Source organism: Monodon monoceros, unplaced genomic scaffold, assembly GCF_005190385.1.
Source record: "Monodon monoceros isolate NGI ecotype Baffin Bay Population unplaced genomic scaffold, NGI_Narwhal_1 Super_Scaffold_17, whole genome shotgun sequence".
Lineage (NCBI taxonomy): Eukaryota > Metazoa > Chordata > Mammalia > Artiodactyla > Monodontidae > Monodon > Monodon monoceros.
Window position 1 is genome coordinate 2,730,081 of NW_021703773.1, and position 18,716 is coordinate 2,748,796.

An 18,716-nucleotide genomic window follows, 5' to 3' on the forward strand; every position below is an offset into this window, starting at 1 on the left:
ACATAGGGGAGCAGGTGGGAAAAGTGAAGCAGAGGGACTGGGAATACAGGACACATGAACCAAGCTGCCTCTACCTGTAGGAAGCTTATAATTGAATCATGGTGGTTATGGCACCTGGAAAGGGGTACCATAGAATTAGTCCCAATCTGAGATCCAGGCTCTAGTGCTGGAGGGGTTTACATCTTAAGGGCTATCTTCTTGAGCCTTCTCTTCTTTAATGTCGATCATCCCAGGTCCTTTAACCTCAGGACTTATTGGGTAACGTGCCTGAAGTTGCTTCCTTCTTCTCCTCTTGGGCTTTGTCCGACTCTGCGTATCTAAGTTGCAAAACGTCAACCCTACTGAGGTCACAACCAGAGTCAAGAATTCTTGGCAGTCCTTGCGGAGCAACTGAGCCCTTGCACCACAACTAGTGAGCCTGCACTCTAGAGCCTGCGAGCCACAACTACTGAGCCCACGTGTCACAACTACTGAAGCCCGCTTGCCTAGAGCTCGTGCTCCGCAACAAGAGAAACCACTGCAATGAGAAGCCCGCGCACCGCAACGAAGAGTAGCCCCCACTCGCCGCGACTAGAGAAAACCCGCGTGCAGCAACCAAGACCCAGCGCGGCCAAAAAAAAACAAACAGAATTTTTGGCAGTCCTGAGTACTCAAGTCCGCTGATAATACCTAAGTCCCTTTCCCATTCTCTCAACAGTACCATGGGTTGTATTCAGCTTCTGGTCCACTATGACTAGTTCATCCTTTTTCTTTGTGATTGTATATAACCCATAGCAATTATGGTATAAAGAACCCAGGGCTTAGGAGTTATACTACGTGGGTATCAGAATTGGGTTGGGAATTTTTGCTATTTAACTTTGAACATTTCACTTTACGTGTAAGATCTCAGTTCATCTCACCTTTAAAATAGATGTGCTGTCTAGAAAGAACCCTCAAAATTCAGTAATCAGAAAACAAACAACCCAATTTAAAAATCGGCAAAAGATTTGAACAGATACATCACCAAAGAAGTTATGTGGATGGCAAGTCGGCCCCTGAAAAGATGTTCAGCCTCATTAGTTATGAGGCAATGCAAATCAAAACCACAATGAAATACTCCTACCCATCCATTAGAATGTCTAAATTAAGGCTAACTCTACCAAGTGTTGGCAAGGGTAGGTACCAACAGGAGGGGCTACAAAGGGGCAGAAGGAAACTTTTGGAGGTGATTTTGGAGGTACATTGTCTTGATTGTAGAGATGGTTTTATATATATATATATATATATATATATATATATACACTTACTAAATGGTACATTTTAAATATGCAGTTTACAGTGTGTTGTTACACTTCAATACAGCTGTTAAAAATGGTCTATTTTTCAGTTCATCGTGTGAGTCAATTGAATTAGTGCTTTTGAAACTGTTATATTGTTCATATTGTTCACCTGCCATTTGAGTAGGGCATTTCTCTCTCTCTAAATATTAATGTTGGAACAGTGCTTTGGAATCCCTTGAGATATTGCACTGGGCTATGATCAGGGCTGTTCCAGTAACCATAATTTATTAATTGAAGCTCTCTACGTAGAGGCTTTTAGCAAATCTGAGAAGCAGTTTTAAGAAGCACAGAGCAAGAGACCTGGAGGGTAACCCGTGTCTTTAAAATGTGTGCATTTTTGTGCTTGGAGAAGGGGCCGTGGTGACTCCCCCAGCCAGACACCTGCCTTTGGTACAGGGGTGTGGCGTTTTCCACCTTTCAGAGGTTGCCTGTCCTCTGATGGTGTTGAGGGTCTCAGGCCTGGAAAATTCTGATGCCGCTGTCTTCAAATTCCAGTGTTTTCATCCACATGGGAGAGGTTAGTTGCATTATACACTTCAGATCACTCTTTTTCGGCAACATCCTGTCCTTCTCTCTTGATCTTTATTTATTCCATTTATTTGGGACGTTCCCCTAATTGTCGAATGGATTTGAAGAGCACCTTACTTTTTTCTTTTACTTGAAGTAGAGATAGTTTATAATATTATATTCGTTTTTAGTTTCAGGTGTACAGCATAGTGATTTAATATTTTTATAGATTATACTCCATTTAAAGTTATTATAAAATATCGGCTATATTCCCTGTGCTGTACATTACATCCTCATATCTTATTTATATTATACCCAATAGTTTGTACCTCTTAATTCCCTTCCCCTATCTTGCCCTTCCCTCACCCCTCTCCCCACTGGTAAGCACTAGTTTTCTGTATCTGTATATCTATTTCTGTTCTGTTAATATTCATTTGTTTTACAGTTCCGTTTGCACATATAAGTGAAAAAGCATAGTGTTTGTCCTTCTCTGTCTGACTCAGTTTCACTAAACATAATACCCTCCAGGTCCATCCATGTTGTTGCCAATGGTAAAATTTCATTCTTTTTCATGGCTGAGTAATATTCCATTGTATATATGTACCACATCTTCTGTATCCATTCCTCTGTTGATGGACACTTAGGTTGCTTCCATGTCTTGGTTATTGTAAATAATGCTGCTATGAACACTGAGGTGCATGCAAATTGGTGTTTTTGTTTTCTTTGGATAAACAGCCAGGAGTGAAATTGCTGGATCGTATGGTAGTCCTATTTTTAGTTTTCTGAGGAACCTCCATACTGTTTTGCACAGTGGCTCCACCAATTTACAAGAGCACCATACCGTGGAAAACACTCAGTTTTTTCTAACCTCAGGGTATCCCGCGCGTTGTCCCCTCCTGGCACTGGGCACACTTGGGCTGGGGATCTTGCCAGTGTTGCTAATGGAAGGGCTTTGGGTCAGCTGGCCCCTGTGTTTACCGGTAGTAAACTTGGTCCTGACCTTAACCTCCCTGGGCTCAGCTTCTCCATCCACACAACTACAATAGCATCTTCTATCTCAAGAGGCGCCTGCGACGGTTAAATGAGGTAACGAAATATGTCCTTCACCTAATAGGTACTCAGTGGGTTAATTCTTCCCAAACACACAGCTGTCCGGTGCCCCCCATGCTTCGGGGCAGGAGGGGTGGGAAAAGAGCATTTGGTGTCGTGTCTAAACTGCTATTTGAAGAGAGCATGAAGCTGGGCTCATGATACAGAACATCCATGTTGGGACAAGCAGTATCGCCAGCGGCTGTGACAATCTCTGTCACTGCTTCTGCTAGCCATTGCTCATCACTCAGCGTAATCCCTGGTGTCACCTCCCCCCCCCCACACACGCTCTTGACATCTGTCCCCGAAATGACCACGCGAAAAGGTGAGGGTGGTCCCGGAGCAGAATCTGGGAGCTTCCTCCGGCCTTGGGTGACATTCCCTAAAACACCGTCAGACAGGGGGGATGAGGAAGACGTAGTAACAGATCCGCGTCTCAGCTTCACTCCGCCTCGCGGCTCCCGGCAGCAGCTGGAAGAGGCTGATGAGCTGGCATCTCAGGACACGCTGCAAGAGCTGGAAACATGCAGATCGGTGATGGGGCATAAATAGCCTCTGCTGAGCTCGCCCTGGCCGTCTCCGCCGGCCCCGGGGCCCACTCACCCGGGCGGTCGGGGAGACAAGAGGCAGGGCGGGAGCGCCATGCAGCGTGGAGCTCCTCACCTCGCCTGGACCTGTGCGCCTCCCGCCTGCCGCCGCAGGACGCGGCCCTCCACGCGCCCGCGCCGCGGGGCTCGGCCGCAGGGGCCTCGTCTCCGGAGATCGCTCCGCGTTACCTTTCGCGTCAGACGCGAGGATGAGGAGGAAATGAAGAGGCCCCACTAGCGGCTGGCGGGCGGGCGCCAGAGTACGCGCGCCGGAGCCCAGCCGAGCCGAGGCGAGCGGCGGGCGCCTGTATTTTTAGCCTGATGCCGCTTAACTTGCTGGCGCTCCGCGCGCAGCCGAGCAGATAACGGGGGAGGGGAGCCGGCCGCGGGCTCGGATTTCCGCGCCGGCGCCGGACGATGGCAGCGCGACCGCGCAGGTCGGGTCCAGACGCCGCGGTGAGTGCCAGGCCGGCCCGCGCCGGGCGGGGTCCCCGCCGCCGCGCCCCCTGCCGCGGGCTCGTCGGGCGCCGGCCACCAACTTTCCCGTCGCGGGCGCGGGCGGGGACGCGCGCCAGCCGCCGTACTGTTGCCTCACGTCCGCGGGCGCCGAGGCTTCTAGCGGGATCCAGAGGAAAATTCCTCTGGCCTGGAGGCCGCCGCCGCGGAGGGGCTGGTGCCGGGAGGCGGCCGGACCCGTGGCCGGGCGGCCGGGCGGGCGCGCGGAGGTGCCTGGAGGACAGTCCCGCGGGGCTGACTCTGCGGTGCGGGGCGACCGGCCGCCCCTCGCGGGGACCAACTCGGACCTGCGGGGATGCCCCGGCCTTGGCCTTGGCCAGAGAAGGGCCGCCTCGGGCGCCCGCGGCACGCCTGAGCCCTAGACCTTGGAAACACGAGCGCCCAGAGGTCCAGAGTCAGCGGGAAATGAATGGGGGTGAGAGGGAGCCGGGGGACCCCCCGGCGAGCTGTGCACTGTCCCCATTTTACTAATGGAATTGAGGTCTGGGAACTTGTGCGAGGCACAGCATCAAGTGGCGGAGCGGGGCTTCACGCCAGGTCTGTCCAACGTCAGGGTCCACTGTGGCTTTTCTCACATCCTGCATCACCCAGCCTCCCAGCATGAGGCTGGAAAAGCGCAGGAACGGTCGGGGTTTTCCCCAAGGCCTTGTACTTGTGCGGAGAGGTCATAAGAGGACCCGGGACTCTGGCTTACACATCTCGTTTCCTCAGTGACACCTTTAATAGCACAACTTTCTGGAAAGAAACCTAATGAAAGCGCACACTGAGGCCCAGGGTTCACTTCTGTGTCTCTGTCGTCAGTAGCCTAATGCAGGGGCCACACAGGTGTGTGCGGGCGGGCACTGCCTGTTCTTTCTTGGAGGCCCGACGTGGGCTCCAAGGAACACCCGGGCGCTGAGTATGAAGGCACTCTCAGATGTGAAGGGCACCCCCCATATACAGGCCAAACACCGCCTGCTGTACTGGGTCTTCTGGATGTGCTGCAGCCCCTCAGGAAAAGGTCCAGAACCTCTACTGGGAGTTCTGACAGGGACTCTGCCTTTTGCCCAAGCAAGACCCTTTGGGAAGGAGATACTGTCTTATCACTGTTTACAGAAATTAATGAGAGCTCAGTTTCCATTCATCTTTTGAGATGAGATTTTGCACTGGGAGACCTTGAAAAAGTCAGTCATGATTTGTTCTGGGAAAACTGAGGCCATCTCAAGCCCCAGAGAAGGCGTGAGGAGGCCCTGGGTTCTCCCACCTGGTCTAAACCTAGACTCCACCTGGCTCCGGTGTTTCGGCAGCCTTCCCTGCCCCTGGGTGCAGGCTTGCTGACATTTAGCTCCCTGCTTCCGGCTCTCCCTCCCCGGACACTGGAGTCCCCTCTGCTACTTATCTATTGCTATATTCGTATCTGCCCCACTCAGGAAGTGCAAGTTTAATAATAGTCGGGCGTCTCAGGTAACCAAGGGTTCACCTCCCTTTTCTGATGAGCAGCCCTGATGAGAACTTGAGTCCCAAGAGGAATTCCATTCCCTTCCTTTCCCCTCTGCTTCCTTCCTCCTGAAGCGAGGGCTGAAGTGGGCACAGCCTCTGAGTGCTGAGAGGCGGAAGGCTCTCTCCAGCCAGAGCTGAACTGGAGTGGAATCTCTGGGCACTAGAACATGGCTAGTGAGGAAGCACTACTTAGATTCCTGCCCAGCCAGGATTCGCTGTGTGACCTCGGACAAGATGCTTAACGTCTCTGTGACTCGTTTACCTCATCTGTGAAGAGGAGACAATGAAAGTACCTGCCTCTGGAGATTATTGGGCGGAGCCAGTGAAGTCATTGGTGCAGAGGGCTTAACACATAGGCAGGGCTTTATAAAGGTGACTTGTTTCATTGTGAAAAGAAGTTCGGGGACATCACGTGGGTTAATCTGTAGGGATGTGGGCCGCGTATGCAATGAGATGTGTGCGACCCCTCCTCCCCTCAGTGCCGGCAGTTTCCTCAAGGGTAAAATTAGGTTAAAATAAAGCTCAAGATGAGGAAGGGGCAAAGGCGCAAGTGGGCAGCCTTGGTATGTGTGCTCACAGGGGTGACAGCTCTCGGTGGTGGTACAGGGTTTAGGGCCATCGTGGACTGATTTTTCTGGACGCAACGAGCAGCTTTCTTTAGCTCCTCTGGTCCCTCCACACAGAGAGGCCTCTCTCAGGCTGCCCTGCAGGGACGGGGCACTCAGGGAGGGCCAGAGACTCTGCTCCAATTTATCCTAGCGCTGAGATAGTCTGGTTCGTATTTTGTCATTGTTGTTTTGCTGGTTGGTATTTACTCAGGTAAATATTCTGAATGGAGCATATTGGATTCTTTTGACTGTCTTTCTGCCCTACTGGGTTACAGGCTGTTCCTAGACGCACCAGGAAACGGCACCTAGGACAGGTCATTAAGTTGCAGGAAACTGAGTTAGAGATTCAGCAGAACAAGATGGCAAGAGTGGGTCTCATATTCCAAAGAGGGCCATTTGCTCTGCAGCTGAAATATTCTCTGGCACCTAGGAGGTGCCCACTGCATGCCTGTGGAATGGATCACTTTCTAACTCTGTCACTTTGTTTTTCAAGTCACGAGGGCAGAGACCTATATTCAGGATTTTTACTCTCTCTCTTTGCCCTAGCAGGATTCTGGACTTGAAACAGGACCTCAGGAAATAAGTTGTAGAATTAAAACTGGGGGATACACAGTGGAATGACACCATTATTACCTACAATCCACCTGTAAGATACCCTGAGCATCCTACCTGGGTCCTGACGACTCTATGCCCAGAGAAGACTGAAAAGAAAATGAAAAAGCCTTAGCAATTGAACTTCACCTCTAACTATCTAGGTGACCTTAGCCGGTCACTTTATTTTTACCATCAGTTTTATCATCAGGGAAGGGAAGGCCTGGGACTGGATGATTCCTTCCTAGAGGCCTGTCTCGGCCTCAACGCAGCAGGTCAGGGTCAGAGCCAGGACCTGCCGGGGACCCTTTCTCTGCCATGGATTCACTGTTTAATTGGGAAAGGCATGGGGGCCCTCCCAGCCCCTACACCTGTCATGGCTTTCTGGTCACCCTCAGGTTTGAAATCGCTGAGAATGCACCTTGGGGTCAAGGGCAGTAGGAAGGTTTTGGCTTGATTCAGGGAGTCCTGGGCTGAATCCCTGAGTGTTAACTAACACAGAACTTGGGCACGTTATTAACCTCTCCAAACCTCAATTTTGTCACCTCTAAAATGGACATAATCATTATACCTGCCTCACAGGTTGTGATCAGGATTGAAAGATAGAATTGATTGATATTAGTATTATAATTTCATGGTTCAATTAGACACACAACAGAAACTATCGAGCCTTCTTCAGCCTCATCCAGATTGGGCTTCCCCAGCCCTCTGTGTATCTGCTTGTCTGTCCGTCATAAATGTTCTCCTTTGCTTCCTAGATTCGATGCTTTGAATAGTGACAGTGTCCTTAGTTGGTGTTGCCTCTATCTGTATCCACCATGCTTAGGTTTTCCTCCCACATCCTGTGACTGGGCTGCAGAAGACAGTTTGGACACGCGGGAGATGTGTCGCTCTCTAATGCTCTCATTTTGGGGAAATAATGTACTATATTTTTTTCCAGACAGCTGAGTCCAGACAGGCTTTCTGAACCAGCAGGCACAGACAGACATTTTCGGAGGGACTGAACCTTGAGCCTGATTTTTCTGGGAATCCAGCTCATGAGGAACCAACAGATTAATCCTCGCCTGAGGTGGCAGGGACGGGGGCACGGGGCAGCCCTCCGGTGTGAAGATCTGTAAGCCTGGAGAATCTTTCCTGCCCTGGATTAACTGTTTAATTGGTGAAGGTGTGCAGGCCTGCTTCGGTTTCATTGTAGGGCGCTGAGATTGTCAGCTGTAGACTTTGAATCTAACATGTTTAGGGACCATCATCCCTGTGACTGCTCTAACAGAGTACCACAAACTCGGTGGCTTAAAACAGGAGAAATATCTTCTCTCACAGTGTGGAGGCCAAAGGTCTGAATCAGGGTGTTAGCAGAGCCACGCTCCCTCCGGAGGCTCCAGGGGAGACTGTTCTTGACCGCTTCTAGCTTCTAGCTTCTAGCTTCTAGCTTCTGCTGCTTGCCAGCTTCCTTGGCTCGTGGCCACTTCACTCCGACCTCTCGTGTGTGTGTGTGTGTGTGTGTGTGTGTGTGTGTGTTCTTCTGTCTTTTGTACGGACACTTATCACTGGATTTAGGGCCAACCTAGGTAATCTAGGACAGTCTCATCTCAAGACCCATAACATAATTACATCTGCGAAGATGCTTTTTGCAAGTAAGGTCACATTCAGAGGCTCCAGGGGTTAGGGTGCAGGCGTATCTTGGGGGGCCACGGTTCAGCCCACTACAGCACGTTCTTGGACGAGGGGAGCATGGAAGGAGACAGAGCACCCCTGGGTGGATCTTCTGGAGGAACGGCATAAGCCCCCCAACCCTAACCTCCACCCACTTCACACGTGGCTTGTCACCTGACAGTTCTCACCTGTTAAACTCACCCAGAGTGCACACTGTGTGCAAGCACCGTGCTCCATGCTTGTGCTGATGTAATAATTATAGTCATGTATAATATTTCCTTTCAGCTTCACAGCCAGGCCTTGTCCCCCTCCCTCCCTGGCTTCCAGATAAGAACACAGGGGCAGAGGTACCTGCAGACTGTAGGGGCCCCCTAGACGCAGGGGAGCTGCTCAGAGCCCCTGCAGTTGTCTTCCATCCCCCCAGCTCTCACTCTCTGGCCATCATTCATCTCTAATACAAACCAATGTTCTGGGCAGGGTCTGGATGTGCCTGTAGGTGGCTGAGCCTCAGCATACAGACCCCAAGTGCTTTATTGTCATTCAGGAAAACTGGCGAGGGGCACCTGCCGGGTCAGGTGGCAGAGCCAGACTGCCTGCTGTGCCTCTTCCCTGCTGTGTGAACCTGCACAAGTCACTTGGGCTCTCTGGGCCTCCGTTCCCTCATCTGTAAAATAGGGACGGCAATAGTACTTACCTCTTGGGGATATTTTAAATGACGAAATGCATCTGTGTGTGTGTGTGTTGATACATATTATATGTCAAGTGCTGATAATGGTTCTGGGCACGTAGTAAGTGCTACGCGCTGTTTACTTAAAAACAAAACCACAGAATAGCACCAAAGAGCTTGCGTCTGGTTCCTGTGGTGCCTCCAGTTGTGACTCAGTGGGTGGGGCCGGGCAGTGTGCTTTGGGCTCCTTAGGAGGAAGGCGGAGCCCGTGGAAGCATCGAGGCAGTGAGACGCCAGGCCTGCTGAGTGGTCACTGGTGGAATGGGAACCCTCTCGAAGGCCGGCCCCTCCCGGGTCCTAGCCAAGATCGCTTGCTCATAAAAACACCAACAGGAAGGGAGGCTGAGCTCTAAAGGCTGCCCCGCACGTGGGCGGAGAGCGGTCTGTCCAGGGGCTCCAGGCCCGTACACGCCTGGGGACCATGGTGGGCACCTGAACAGGAGGGTGTGCTGGCTGCCGCCGTGACCTTGGCCCTTTTTCACAGCTCTGGGCTTGAATGGATCGTGAGATCTTTGTCACACAGACCCACTCACAGCTTCTCTTTCTCCTCACAGGCCGATGCTGCTACCAGCTTTCTGAGGGCAGCAAGATCAGGTAACTTGGACAAAGCTTTGGACCACCTGCGGAATGGGGTAGACATTAACACCTGTAATCAGGTAAGTGAGATGCAGGGTGCAGGCAGGCATGTGGTCTCTGAAGAGCGGCTCTTGCCTGGTGCCCTTTCCTGAAGGCTTGAATCTGCCTCTGTTCACCTTTTCCCAGTGGCCTCAAACATCCCTCGGGGCTCCCGCCCGCTGAAGGCCCTAACCCTGGAGTTTGTGGCCCTGCAGCGGCCCAGGGCCCCATAGAGAAGCGCTGGTGCCCGAACAGTGTGGGCTGCACCCAGCTCCATCCCCTGCGGCCTCTCCCCTTAGAAGTCTCCGGCTGGCCCCTGCTAGTCTTAAAATCTGTGGCCTTTGAAAGTGGGCTGGAGGAAGGGCCTTTGAAGGATGCTGTGTCAGTGGTGACGTTCATCTCCTTTGTCCACCAGCGGGCTTTGTGGGTGTGCTGCTGGGCTGAGAAGGAAACGGTGCTGAGGACTTGCTCTGTCCTGTGCTGACAGAGACTGAGAACTAGTGAGGCTGAAAGGGCTTCTCTGGATGCTTCCGGTGCTGAGTGACAGGGCTTGGTTTGGAGAGGGGGAGGGGACTGAAAGTGTGCGGGATGGATTGGAAGACAGAGAGTCAGGTTTGGGGCCAGAAATCTAGGCACTGACTGAATAGAGAGCATCTTACTCCCAAGGAGGAGGACAGGGGTGTGGCCAGGGCCGTGGATGGATGACTTTTGTTGTGTTTGTTTGTTTCTGCCAGTTGTTCACGTACACAGCTGATTCCGTTTCTGATTGAGAAGCAAGTTACCAATTGTGACTTTTTAAAAAATCATCTTAACCATTGAAAAAATTGTTCTTAATTGTGGTGAAAAGCACATAACATAGAATCGACCATCTTAAGCGTTTGTAAGTGTACAGTTCCGTGGCCTTAAGTACATCCACACTCCATCCCCAGGGCTCTTTTCATCTCATAAAACTGAGACTCTGCACCCATTAAACAGCAGCTTGCCCTTCCCTCCTCTCCAGCCCCTGGAGACCACCAACCTCCTGTCTGCCTCTAGGAATCTGATTGCTCCAGGTACCTCACGCATAACAGTGGACTCATGCAGTGTATGTCTTTTGTAACTGGCTTATTTCACGGAGCACGGTGTCCTCAGGGTCCATCCGTGTTGTGCTGGACTGGATGACTTTTACAAGCCAGCAGGGGAAATACCAGGAATGCAGTTTAACTTTTACACTGGCGGCATGCCTCTGGCCCCGGCCCCTCAGCTTCACTTTCCTGGCCCTCATCCTACTTAAGGTGTACAATACCCTGTGCCAAGACTCCTTTTGGATCCAGTTGGTCTTCTGTGGTCTAAATCCACAGCTGGAAGATCAGAGAGGATGGGGCGGGGGGGGGGGGGGGTGTGATGGGAAACAAGTAGGTGTGTGATATGAAGGAGCAGCCATGGCCGTGAACTTCAGAGGGGAGACAGGCGTGTGGACCGACTTGGGGGTGCAAACTAGATGGGGAGAAGCAAAGCCCCCTTCTGTCATCCCTCCACCCAAATATCCCAGCCTGCGCGCGTCCACAGGCCTGAGGACATTCGAGGTGATTCTAAGTAAACACACAGCCCTAAAGGTCGCCTTTGGAGAGGTTGACACTCTGGACCCATTTCTTTCATGGGGAGAGACAGTAGGAGCAAAGTCTGGGGGCCAAGGGAGAGTCCTGAGATCAGAGGGCTCAGGAGAGGGGCTGTGTGAGTTGTCCTTGTGGTGTCGCCAACCACCCCCCAGCCCCGTGGGGACACCCGCGGATGCATTTCTGGGCGGCAGGGATGCGAGTTCTGGCTTCCTTTGTTCAGGCCCAGAAACCCAGCTGAGTGTCCGCAGTGCGCCCACTTGAGACGCACCAGCCCCTCAGAGGCCTTCCAAGGGTTAAGACGCCAGCACTCAAAGGAGCCACTTAGCAGAAATGGGGGCAACCGCATGTCCCTAAGCCCTGAGCCAGAGCTGATTTTCCGTGTGAAATTGGAAGATTCTGATGACACCGGGAGGGGCTCGGTCCTGATCGGGCTGCTGGTGGTGAGGCCCCGGCGTGTGGATGGCCTGTCCCTCTGCCGTTGCTCCTCTAAGGCACCTCCTCGGTTCATCTCAGGCTCCACGAGCATGAGGCAATATTTGCACTTCATGGACACGCTTTCCGATGGGCTTAGCGCCAGAGGAAACTGCTAACTGCTGCAGGCGAGGAAATGATGTGGGGGGCGGGTGTGTGAAAGGAGGGCTCCCCGTGGTGCACAGCCCCTCCTACTGGTTTAGCCCAGCGGCTCCTTCACCCCCTCCCCCCAGATCTGGGCCCCGCTGCTCTTTGTCTTGTGCTGCCGCAGGGGCAGAGCTGCAGACCCGCCCAGGAGTGCCAGCGTCGCTGGAGCCTCCTTCTGTTGTTAACGGGTGATTTGGCTTTTGCTCTGAGTGGAGTGTGTTGGGCGGGGGAGGGGGGAGAGGACTGAACGGTGGGGTGCAGCGGGGCCAGAACTTGAACCTCGGTTAACCTCAGCACACCATCCGGGCAACGCCCTTGCCCTGTGATGCGCACAACCCATCCTCCTAACGGGATGAGAGCTTCTTCTTTTTAAAGCGCGCATTCACTGTTTTGAGAAGATAAAAACAGGCTCTTGTCCTGGGGTCATGGCTCCAGAATTTGCTTTTGCTTGAATCTTTGGAGCCAGTGGACCATGATAGCAGTAATACGGCAAATGCTGATCCTTATATAAGCAACACGCTTTCAAAGAGTATGTCTCGTGGAAAGAATAGGAGTTGTTTGCCATACTCAGAAATAATTACGCTAAGTAGTGTGAAAAGAGGCTTATTTAAGAGACATCTGAATATTCAGGGCAGCTTTCTTATTGCATAGATTATGTCTACTGATTTTGATCACCATGATTATAGTTATAGAAAAGAACAAGTCCACACGCAATGACACATGTCTACATGTGCCTACGCCAGTATCTTTCCATGAATACCTGCGTCTTTCATTGATCCAAGCATTTTTCCACCTTCAGACCCGGGTAGCCAGTGTCTTCCTGGATACCTCCTCACGTGTAGAGCTGGGCTTTAGGAATTTAGTGGTTAAAAAAAGAAAAAAGCCATCATCCTCATCGTCTCTGAACTATAGTCTACTGGCTGTGAGAGCTGTTAAATCAAGTAATCACGCAAATGGATCTGCAGACCAAACTATGTTAGCAGCCATGAGGAAAGGCAGGGGGTGTTAGGAGAATGTGTAAGAAAGATGTGGGGTAGGGCTGGAGGTCAGAGAAGACTCCTAGAACAGGAGATACTGAGCTGAGGGGTGAGATGGGGTTAATGAGGGAGGGGAGGGAAGAACATTCCAGAGGCAGAGAAAAGCCTGGAGAGTTTAGTGGCAGCCAGAACGGCTGCAGGTGGAGAGAACAGGGACCAGATGAGGCTGGAGAGGTGACCTCAGGGCTGTGCTGGACCGGAGAGGCAGGGGCAATGATCAACAGCGGCCAACAAAGGGGTCAGCGTGCCCCAGGGCCCGAGCCCTGTGTGTGTGCATCACGAGTGTGGGCACGTGTGCGCCACTGTTTCCTGCTGAGCCCCACGTTGACCCTCTGGTTGCCGAGTGAGGAGAAGGGTCTTGGGGAGGGACAAGAACGGCAGGAGTAGGGGGACTGACCAAGAAGGATGGAGGGATTTCAGCCTTTGACCACCTGCACAGATGCATCCGTGTGTCCTGGTAGAGCATCCACCCCGCTTGGAGACCCGGTTAAGGATTCTGCTCTTTATCCTAAGAGCCGAGGGGAGCGACCACAGATTCAAGCACAGGAGTGACAAGGCCGCAGGTGCCCACTGTGAGCACGACAGGTGGAAGGGCCCACAGGTGGATACAGGGAAGCCAGTTATAACAGCGGTCCCCAACCTTTTTGGCACCAGGGACCGGTTTCGTGGAAGACAGTTTTTCCACGGATGGCGGTTCAGGTGGTAATGCGAGCGACAGGGAGCGTCTGTGCAGCCCAGTTCCTAATAGGCCGTGAACCAGTAGTGCTCCGCGCCCGGGGGTGGGGGACCCCTGGGTTATAAGATGACAGCAGTAGTGCAGGAGAGACACGTCGGAGGCCTGGATCAGGGTCGTGGCCATGGGGATGGATGAGTTGGAAGGGGCTGGGAGAGGGGAAGGAGGCTTCAGCAGGGACCCTGCTGAAGGGTGTCTGGCTTGTGCGGGCTGTGGAGGCTGGCACCGCTCACGGACAGAAGAAGCGGGAGCAGCCTCGGTGTGTGCAGGGCTGGGCGGGCATCCTCTTAGGGAGTCTTTGAGGAATCCAGTGAAATATACAGTAAGCAATTGCTGTATTTGAGCCTGGGACTCAGATAAGAGGTCCAACCCAAAGAGAGATATTTGGAAGCCGCTCAGCACTCAAGGAAGTGGAACGCTGGCATTGGCGCATGAGAACAGGGCCGAGAGGTGTGTTGAATCTAATCCCCCAGTGTCTTCGTGGGGCTCATTTCACACGTATTTATTAAACACCTTGTTTGTGCCAGGTATCAGGCACTGAGCAAGATAGACAAAAGAGACAAAGTCTGTGCCCTCGTGACGTTTATCGCTGGTGAAGGAGACAGAGAGTTAGCAAGAAAAGGAACAGATATATAACATCAGCTAATGAGACATCCCATGAAGGAGGGAGGGAAAGGGGCCTCATCTAGAGGGTAGTTAAGGCAGGCCTCTCTAAGGGGATGATTTAAAAAGAAGTAAGGGAGAACCATGTGCTTTCTGGAGGTGAGTGTTCCTGGAGGAGGGGATGTGCTAAGGTCCTGGGGCAGAGGTGAGCTTCGTTTGTTTGGGGAAGAACAGAAACAGTGTGACTGCAGTGGAAGGATGGAAGGGAGGCATGGTAGGCGGGGAGGTGGGAGAAATTGCTGGGGCGGAATCTTGAAGGGCTTTCAGGCCTCGGTGAGGATTTGGATTTTGCTTCAAGGGTGATGGGACGCCTCTGGAAGGTACTCCATCTAACTTAGGTATTTAAGAGATCGCCCTGGCTGCTGTGTGGAGAATCGACTTGGGGCACAGGGACAGAAGCGGGGAGACTTGGGGGGGAAGCTGAGGCAGGGGCCCAGGCAGAATCCCGAGGGGGCTCTGAATAAGGGGGGAGAAGGTTGGGAGCGAAGCCCAGGGACTTGCCCGCACCAGGCTCACAGGTTGTCGCCCTGGCTGTGTCGGTCTCAGCACACACGGCACAGGGCATCTGGGGGCCAGGGGCCCTGACTCAGCCTGGGGCCGTGTCATTCTCGCACATGGCGGTGGGCTGGTTGGGTCATGTCTCAGCTCAAAAGCCATTGTGAAGACACAGTTGTCCCCAGGGCCTGAAGCAATGTCCGCTGTCGTCACCCCGATCCCCTCACAGCTCGGCCGTGTCCGACCGTAGAGCATAGCAAAGTCGTCTTATCTGTCGCAGTAGATGCTAAGCGACCTGGTGGCGAAGCCCATGGCTGCCTCTGCCCCTCAACACCCAGCACACGACGTGTCATGTGGTCGATACTGGCTTGAATAAATGGCTCCATAATTAGACACATACTAACAGCAGCCTCATGTGTCCAATTTCCAGAATTATTGCTAGATTACTTATATCAAATTAAAATATTTTATTATGGAGGCCATAGCAAGAAAAAAACATACTCTCTGGGATGCACTCATAGACCTTACGTGCTTAGCAGTTAGCCCAATAAAAAGAGAACGAGAGGAGAGCAAGTCAAGAGCCTCTGTTCTCCCGAATTCCTAGAATTGCTGGGTCTACATGGGGCTCCACTGGGAACGGCCAGCTCTAACTCCAGGGGCGAAAAGCCTCACTATTTTAGGTTTCTGCTCTGTTCTTGTGACGCTCACAAACCCTGGCTCATTGGCCTTCCTGATAGGAATAAAGGAAATTTCACTCCGACAGGAGAAGCCTTGTCTGCAGCGCTGGCATAAGGCAAAGAGTTAGAAGAAGGGTTTTCTGGAGCATCCCAGGCAGCCTCCATCCCCTTAGCCTGTCTTATTCTTCTCCATGGTACTTACTGTTGCCTGACTTGCTATGCGTCTGTGTCTTACTCTCTGTCTTCCCTGCTACAGTGGAGGCACCTTGAAGGGAGAGGACTTTGCTTTATTCAGCGCTCCTTGTCAGGATTCTGACTTGCACGTAGTAGGTGCTCATAAAATCAGTCAGTAGCTCTCCAGTCTGCTGTAACCACTAATGATGAAACCTTATTTATTTGACGCCTAGCCCATGTAGGAACTCCATCTAAGCACTGCCACTTTTTCTTTTTGAGTTTTTAAAATTTATTTATTTATTTTAAAAATTTTATTGAAATATAGTTGATTTACAATGTTGTGTTTGTTTCAGGTGTACAGCAAAGTGATTTAGTTATACATATATATATTCTTTTTTTATACTCTCTTCCATGATAGTTTATTATAAGATACTGAGTATAGTTCCCTGTGCTACACAGCAGGACCTTGTTCCTTACCCGTTCTCTATACCATAGTTCTATAAACATGTACTGAGCACTTAGAACACCCCCAGGACCTTGGGAAACACTAAATTCAACCATTCCTTGCTCTCAAAGAACCTGGAGGCCAGTAAAGAAGTCCAGCTTGTAAATAGAAGGTTACAAATCCAGCGCCATCCAGAATGAGGCTGTCCTCATTCACTTATTCATTCACTCAACACATTTCTTGAGCTGCTCCTCTAAGCCACGTGCGAGCCACTCACAGTGAGTGCTCTGCTATCACTTCTAGTCTGGGGGTGGTGGCTGCGGTGAGTCAGAGAAAGCCCTGGAAGGAAGAGTGGGAGTTTGCCAGGGAAATTGGGAACGGGGAACTGCAGTGGGAAGGAGCGGACTGTGCAGAGGCAGGGGTGGCCAAGGGCACAGGCAGTGGGGAGGTCGGTGAGCTTGGGGTACATGAAATGTAAGAGGGGAGGATGGGGCGATCAGGAGGGTGCACCTGGATCAGGGCCAGTATGGAGGCTGTTAGTCTTCTCTGGCATCATCTTTTTTTTTTTTTTTTCGGCCGCACTGCTCAGCACGCGGGATCTTCGTTCCCTGACCAGAGATCGAACCCAGGCCCCCCTGCAGTGGAAGTCGGAGTCGTAACCACTGGACCACCGGGGAAGTCCCCTCTGGCATCCTCTTTTGCTTAGGAACTGCTGACAGGCGTAGAGGTCATGTTCAACTACATTGTTCCCTAATTCTACCTGCACCCCCCAGCTCACACAGAAAGCCTCTCAATACATGGTATACCATATGATCACATGGTAGCATTAAGGCTTCTGGAAAGGTGCTGTTTGTCGCAGCTCTGGAAGAGTGAAGAAGCAAGGGGAAGGGTGTGTGATTGCAGCCCCCCCATGTGGGAGAGTGGTGGTCCGGGGTGTGCAGGTGTACAAGGGGAACACTAGACGCCCCAGAGCCTGGTTCCAGGGACTCTTCTGGAGCTCCGGTTCCTGCTAGAAAAGGCACTAGTGAAAAAGACAGAACCTGAAAACCTCCTTCCCATGAATTATTTTAAATAGGTAAATGACTTCTGCATCGTGGCAGAAATGAGCTATTTGGGGTTCCTCTTGCTAATTACAGTGGCTAATTTATAGTTGGAAAGGAAGTTGATTGCTTGACATGAATCAGAGTGACCCACAGTGTTTTAAGAATCACGGATTTCAGTTCTCTGGTGTCTCTGCTTTCCCAAGCCCTTCCAGGCATGGCCGCTTTGAAGGCTCACATCACCCCTGTGGAGTGGATAGAGCAGGTGCTTGATAAGTGAGGTCGGTGAAGAGGCAAAGAGTCTTCCTGAGCTGGAGCCAGGGCCTCCCAACCCCTAGCCTGGCCTCTGTGCACCGAACCCCGTGGACGGGCTGACTGGTTTTATTTTCATTTCCCTTCCCTCTTGGTGAAGGGAGAGTTAACTGACTGCTTCAGGTATATAAAAATGTCCAGTTGTAGCAACAACGGGGACATCTCTGGGATCCGAGGGACTAGAAAGAGTGATAGCATCGTCAGGAAGGATCTGGAACATATTACAAGGAAAGCACACCCTCCAAAGTCCACTTTATGGTTTGATTGCTGTGAATTTACAACGTGAAGACTAGATGTGGCATTCTTAGTCTCGAGAGACTAAGAAGAAAGATAGCTCTGTGTGTGTGTCAGGTTGCATGTGTGTGAATTCAGTTCCATCAACTCTTAGGGAACACACGGTGTGTGCCAGGCCCGTTTTTGTCATTTGTGACAACCATGTCCCTGAGTGTGTTTTGAGATTTTTCATTTAACAGCAAAATGAATGCAGGGTGGTTGTTGAAAAATTCACACTTTACAGAAATACAGAAAGTCAGTCTTCTGTTAGTCTTCCCTTCTGCTCCCAACCCCCCCAAATCACTGTGAACAGTTTGGCAGGAGTCCTGTCGTATGTGTTTCTGCATCTCTATGTGCAAAAACACATATGTTTTTTTTTATTGCAGTAAAATTGCTTTACAATGTTGTGTTAGTTTCTGCTGTACAGTGAAGTGAATCAGCTCTATGTATACCTATATCCCTCCCTCTTGGACCTCCCTCCCATCCCCCATCCCACCCATCTAGGTCATCACAGAGCACCGAGCTGGGCTCCCTGTGCTATACAGCAGGTTCCGACTAGCCGTCTAGTTTACACGTGGTAGTGTATTTACGTCAAACCTCATCTCCCAATTCGTCCCGCCCTCCCCTATTTCAGCTGTCTTCTGAGAGTACGTGCGTGCACTGATTCTGGAATTACGGAATTAAGAGAAGCAGGCCTGTCATTTTGAAGATTGACGGGCTGAGGCCTGGCAGGTGAAGTGACATGTCTAGACATCAGGAGGACAGTGTAGAGGCCCTCGTCCCGTGTCCGACGTTCTTGCCTCTAAACCCCACTGCCCTGCTTCTGAAGAGCTGGTTCCTTTTATCCTGTTAAAGGAATGCTGAGATCTCGGATGTGGATTCTCTTTCTAGTCCACAGGAGATATTCTTAGCTGCTGAGCTGAATTTTCGAGTCCCGTTAGTCCCGTTGTCTCATTAACC

The 18,716-nt window shown here is 51.6% G+C and overlaps 1 protein-coding gene across 1 annotated transcript in view; it reads left to right on the forward strand.

Annotated features, from left to right (window-relative positions):
- Window positions 1–3,919: 3,919 nt before the first annotated feature.
- ANK1 (ankyrin 1) overlaps window positions 3,920–18,716 on the forward strand; it is a 96,850-nt gene continuing 82,053 nt past the window's right edge. Inside the window, exons 1-2 of the mRNA XM_029226367.1 lie at window positions 3,920–3,958; window positions 9,631–9,732. Of these exons, the coding sequence (XP_029082200.1) occupies window positions 3,920–3,958; window positions 9,631–9,732 (141 nt within the window). The remainder of the gene's footprint in view (window positions 3,959–9,630; window positions 9,733–18,716) is intronic.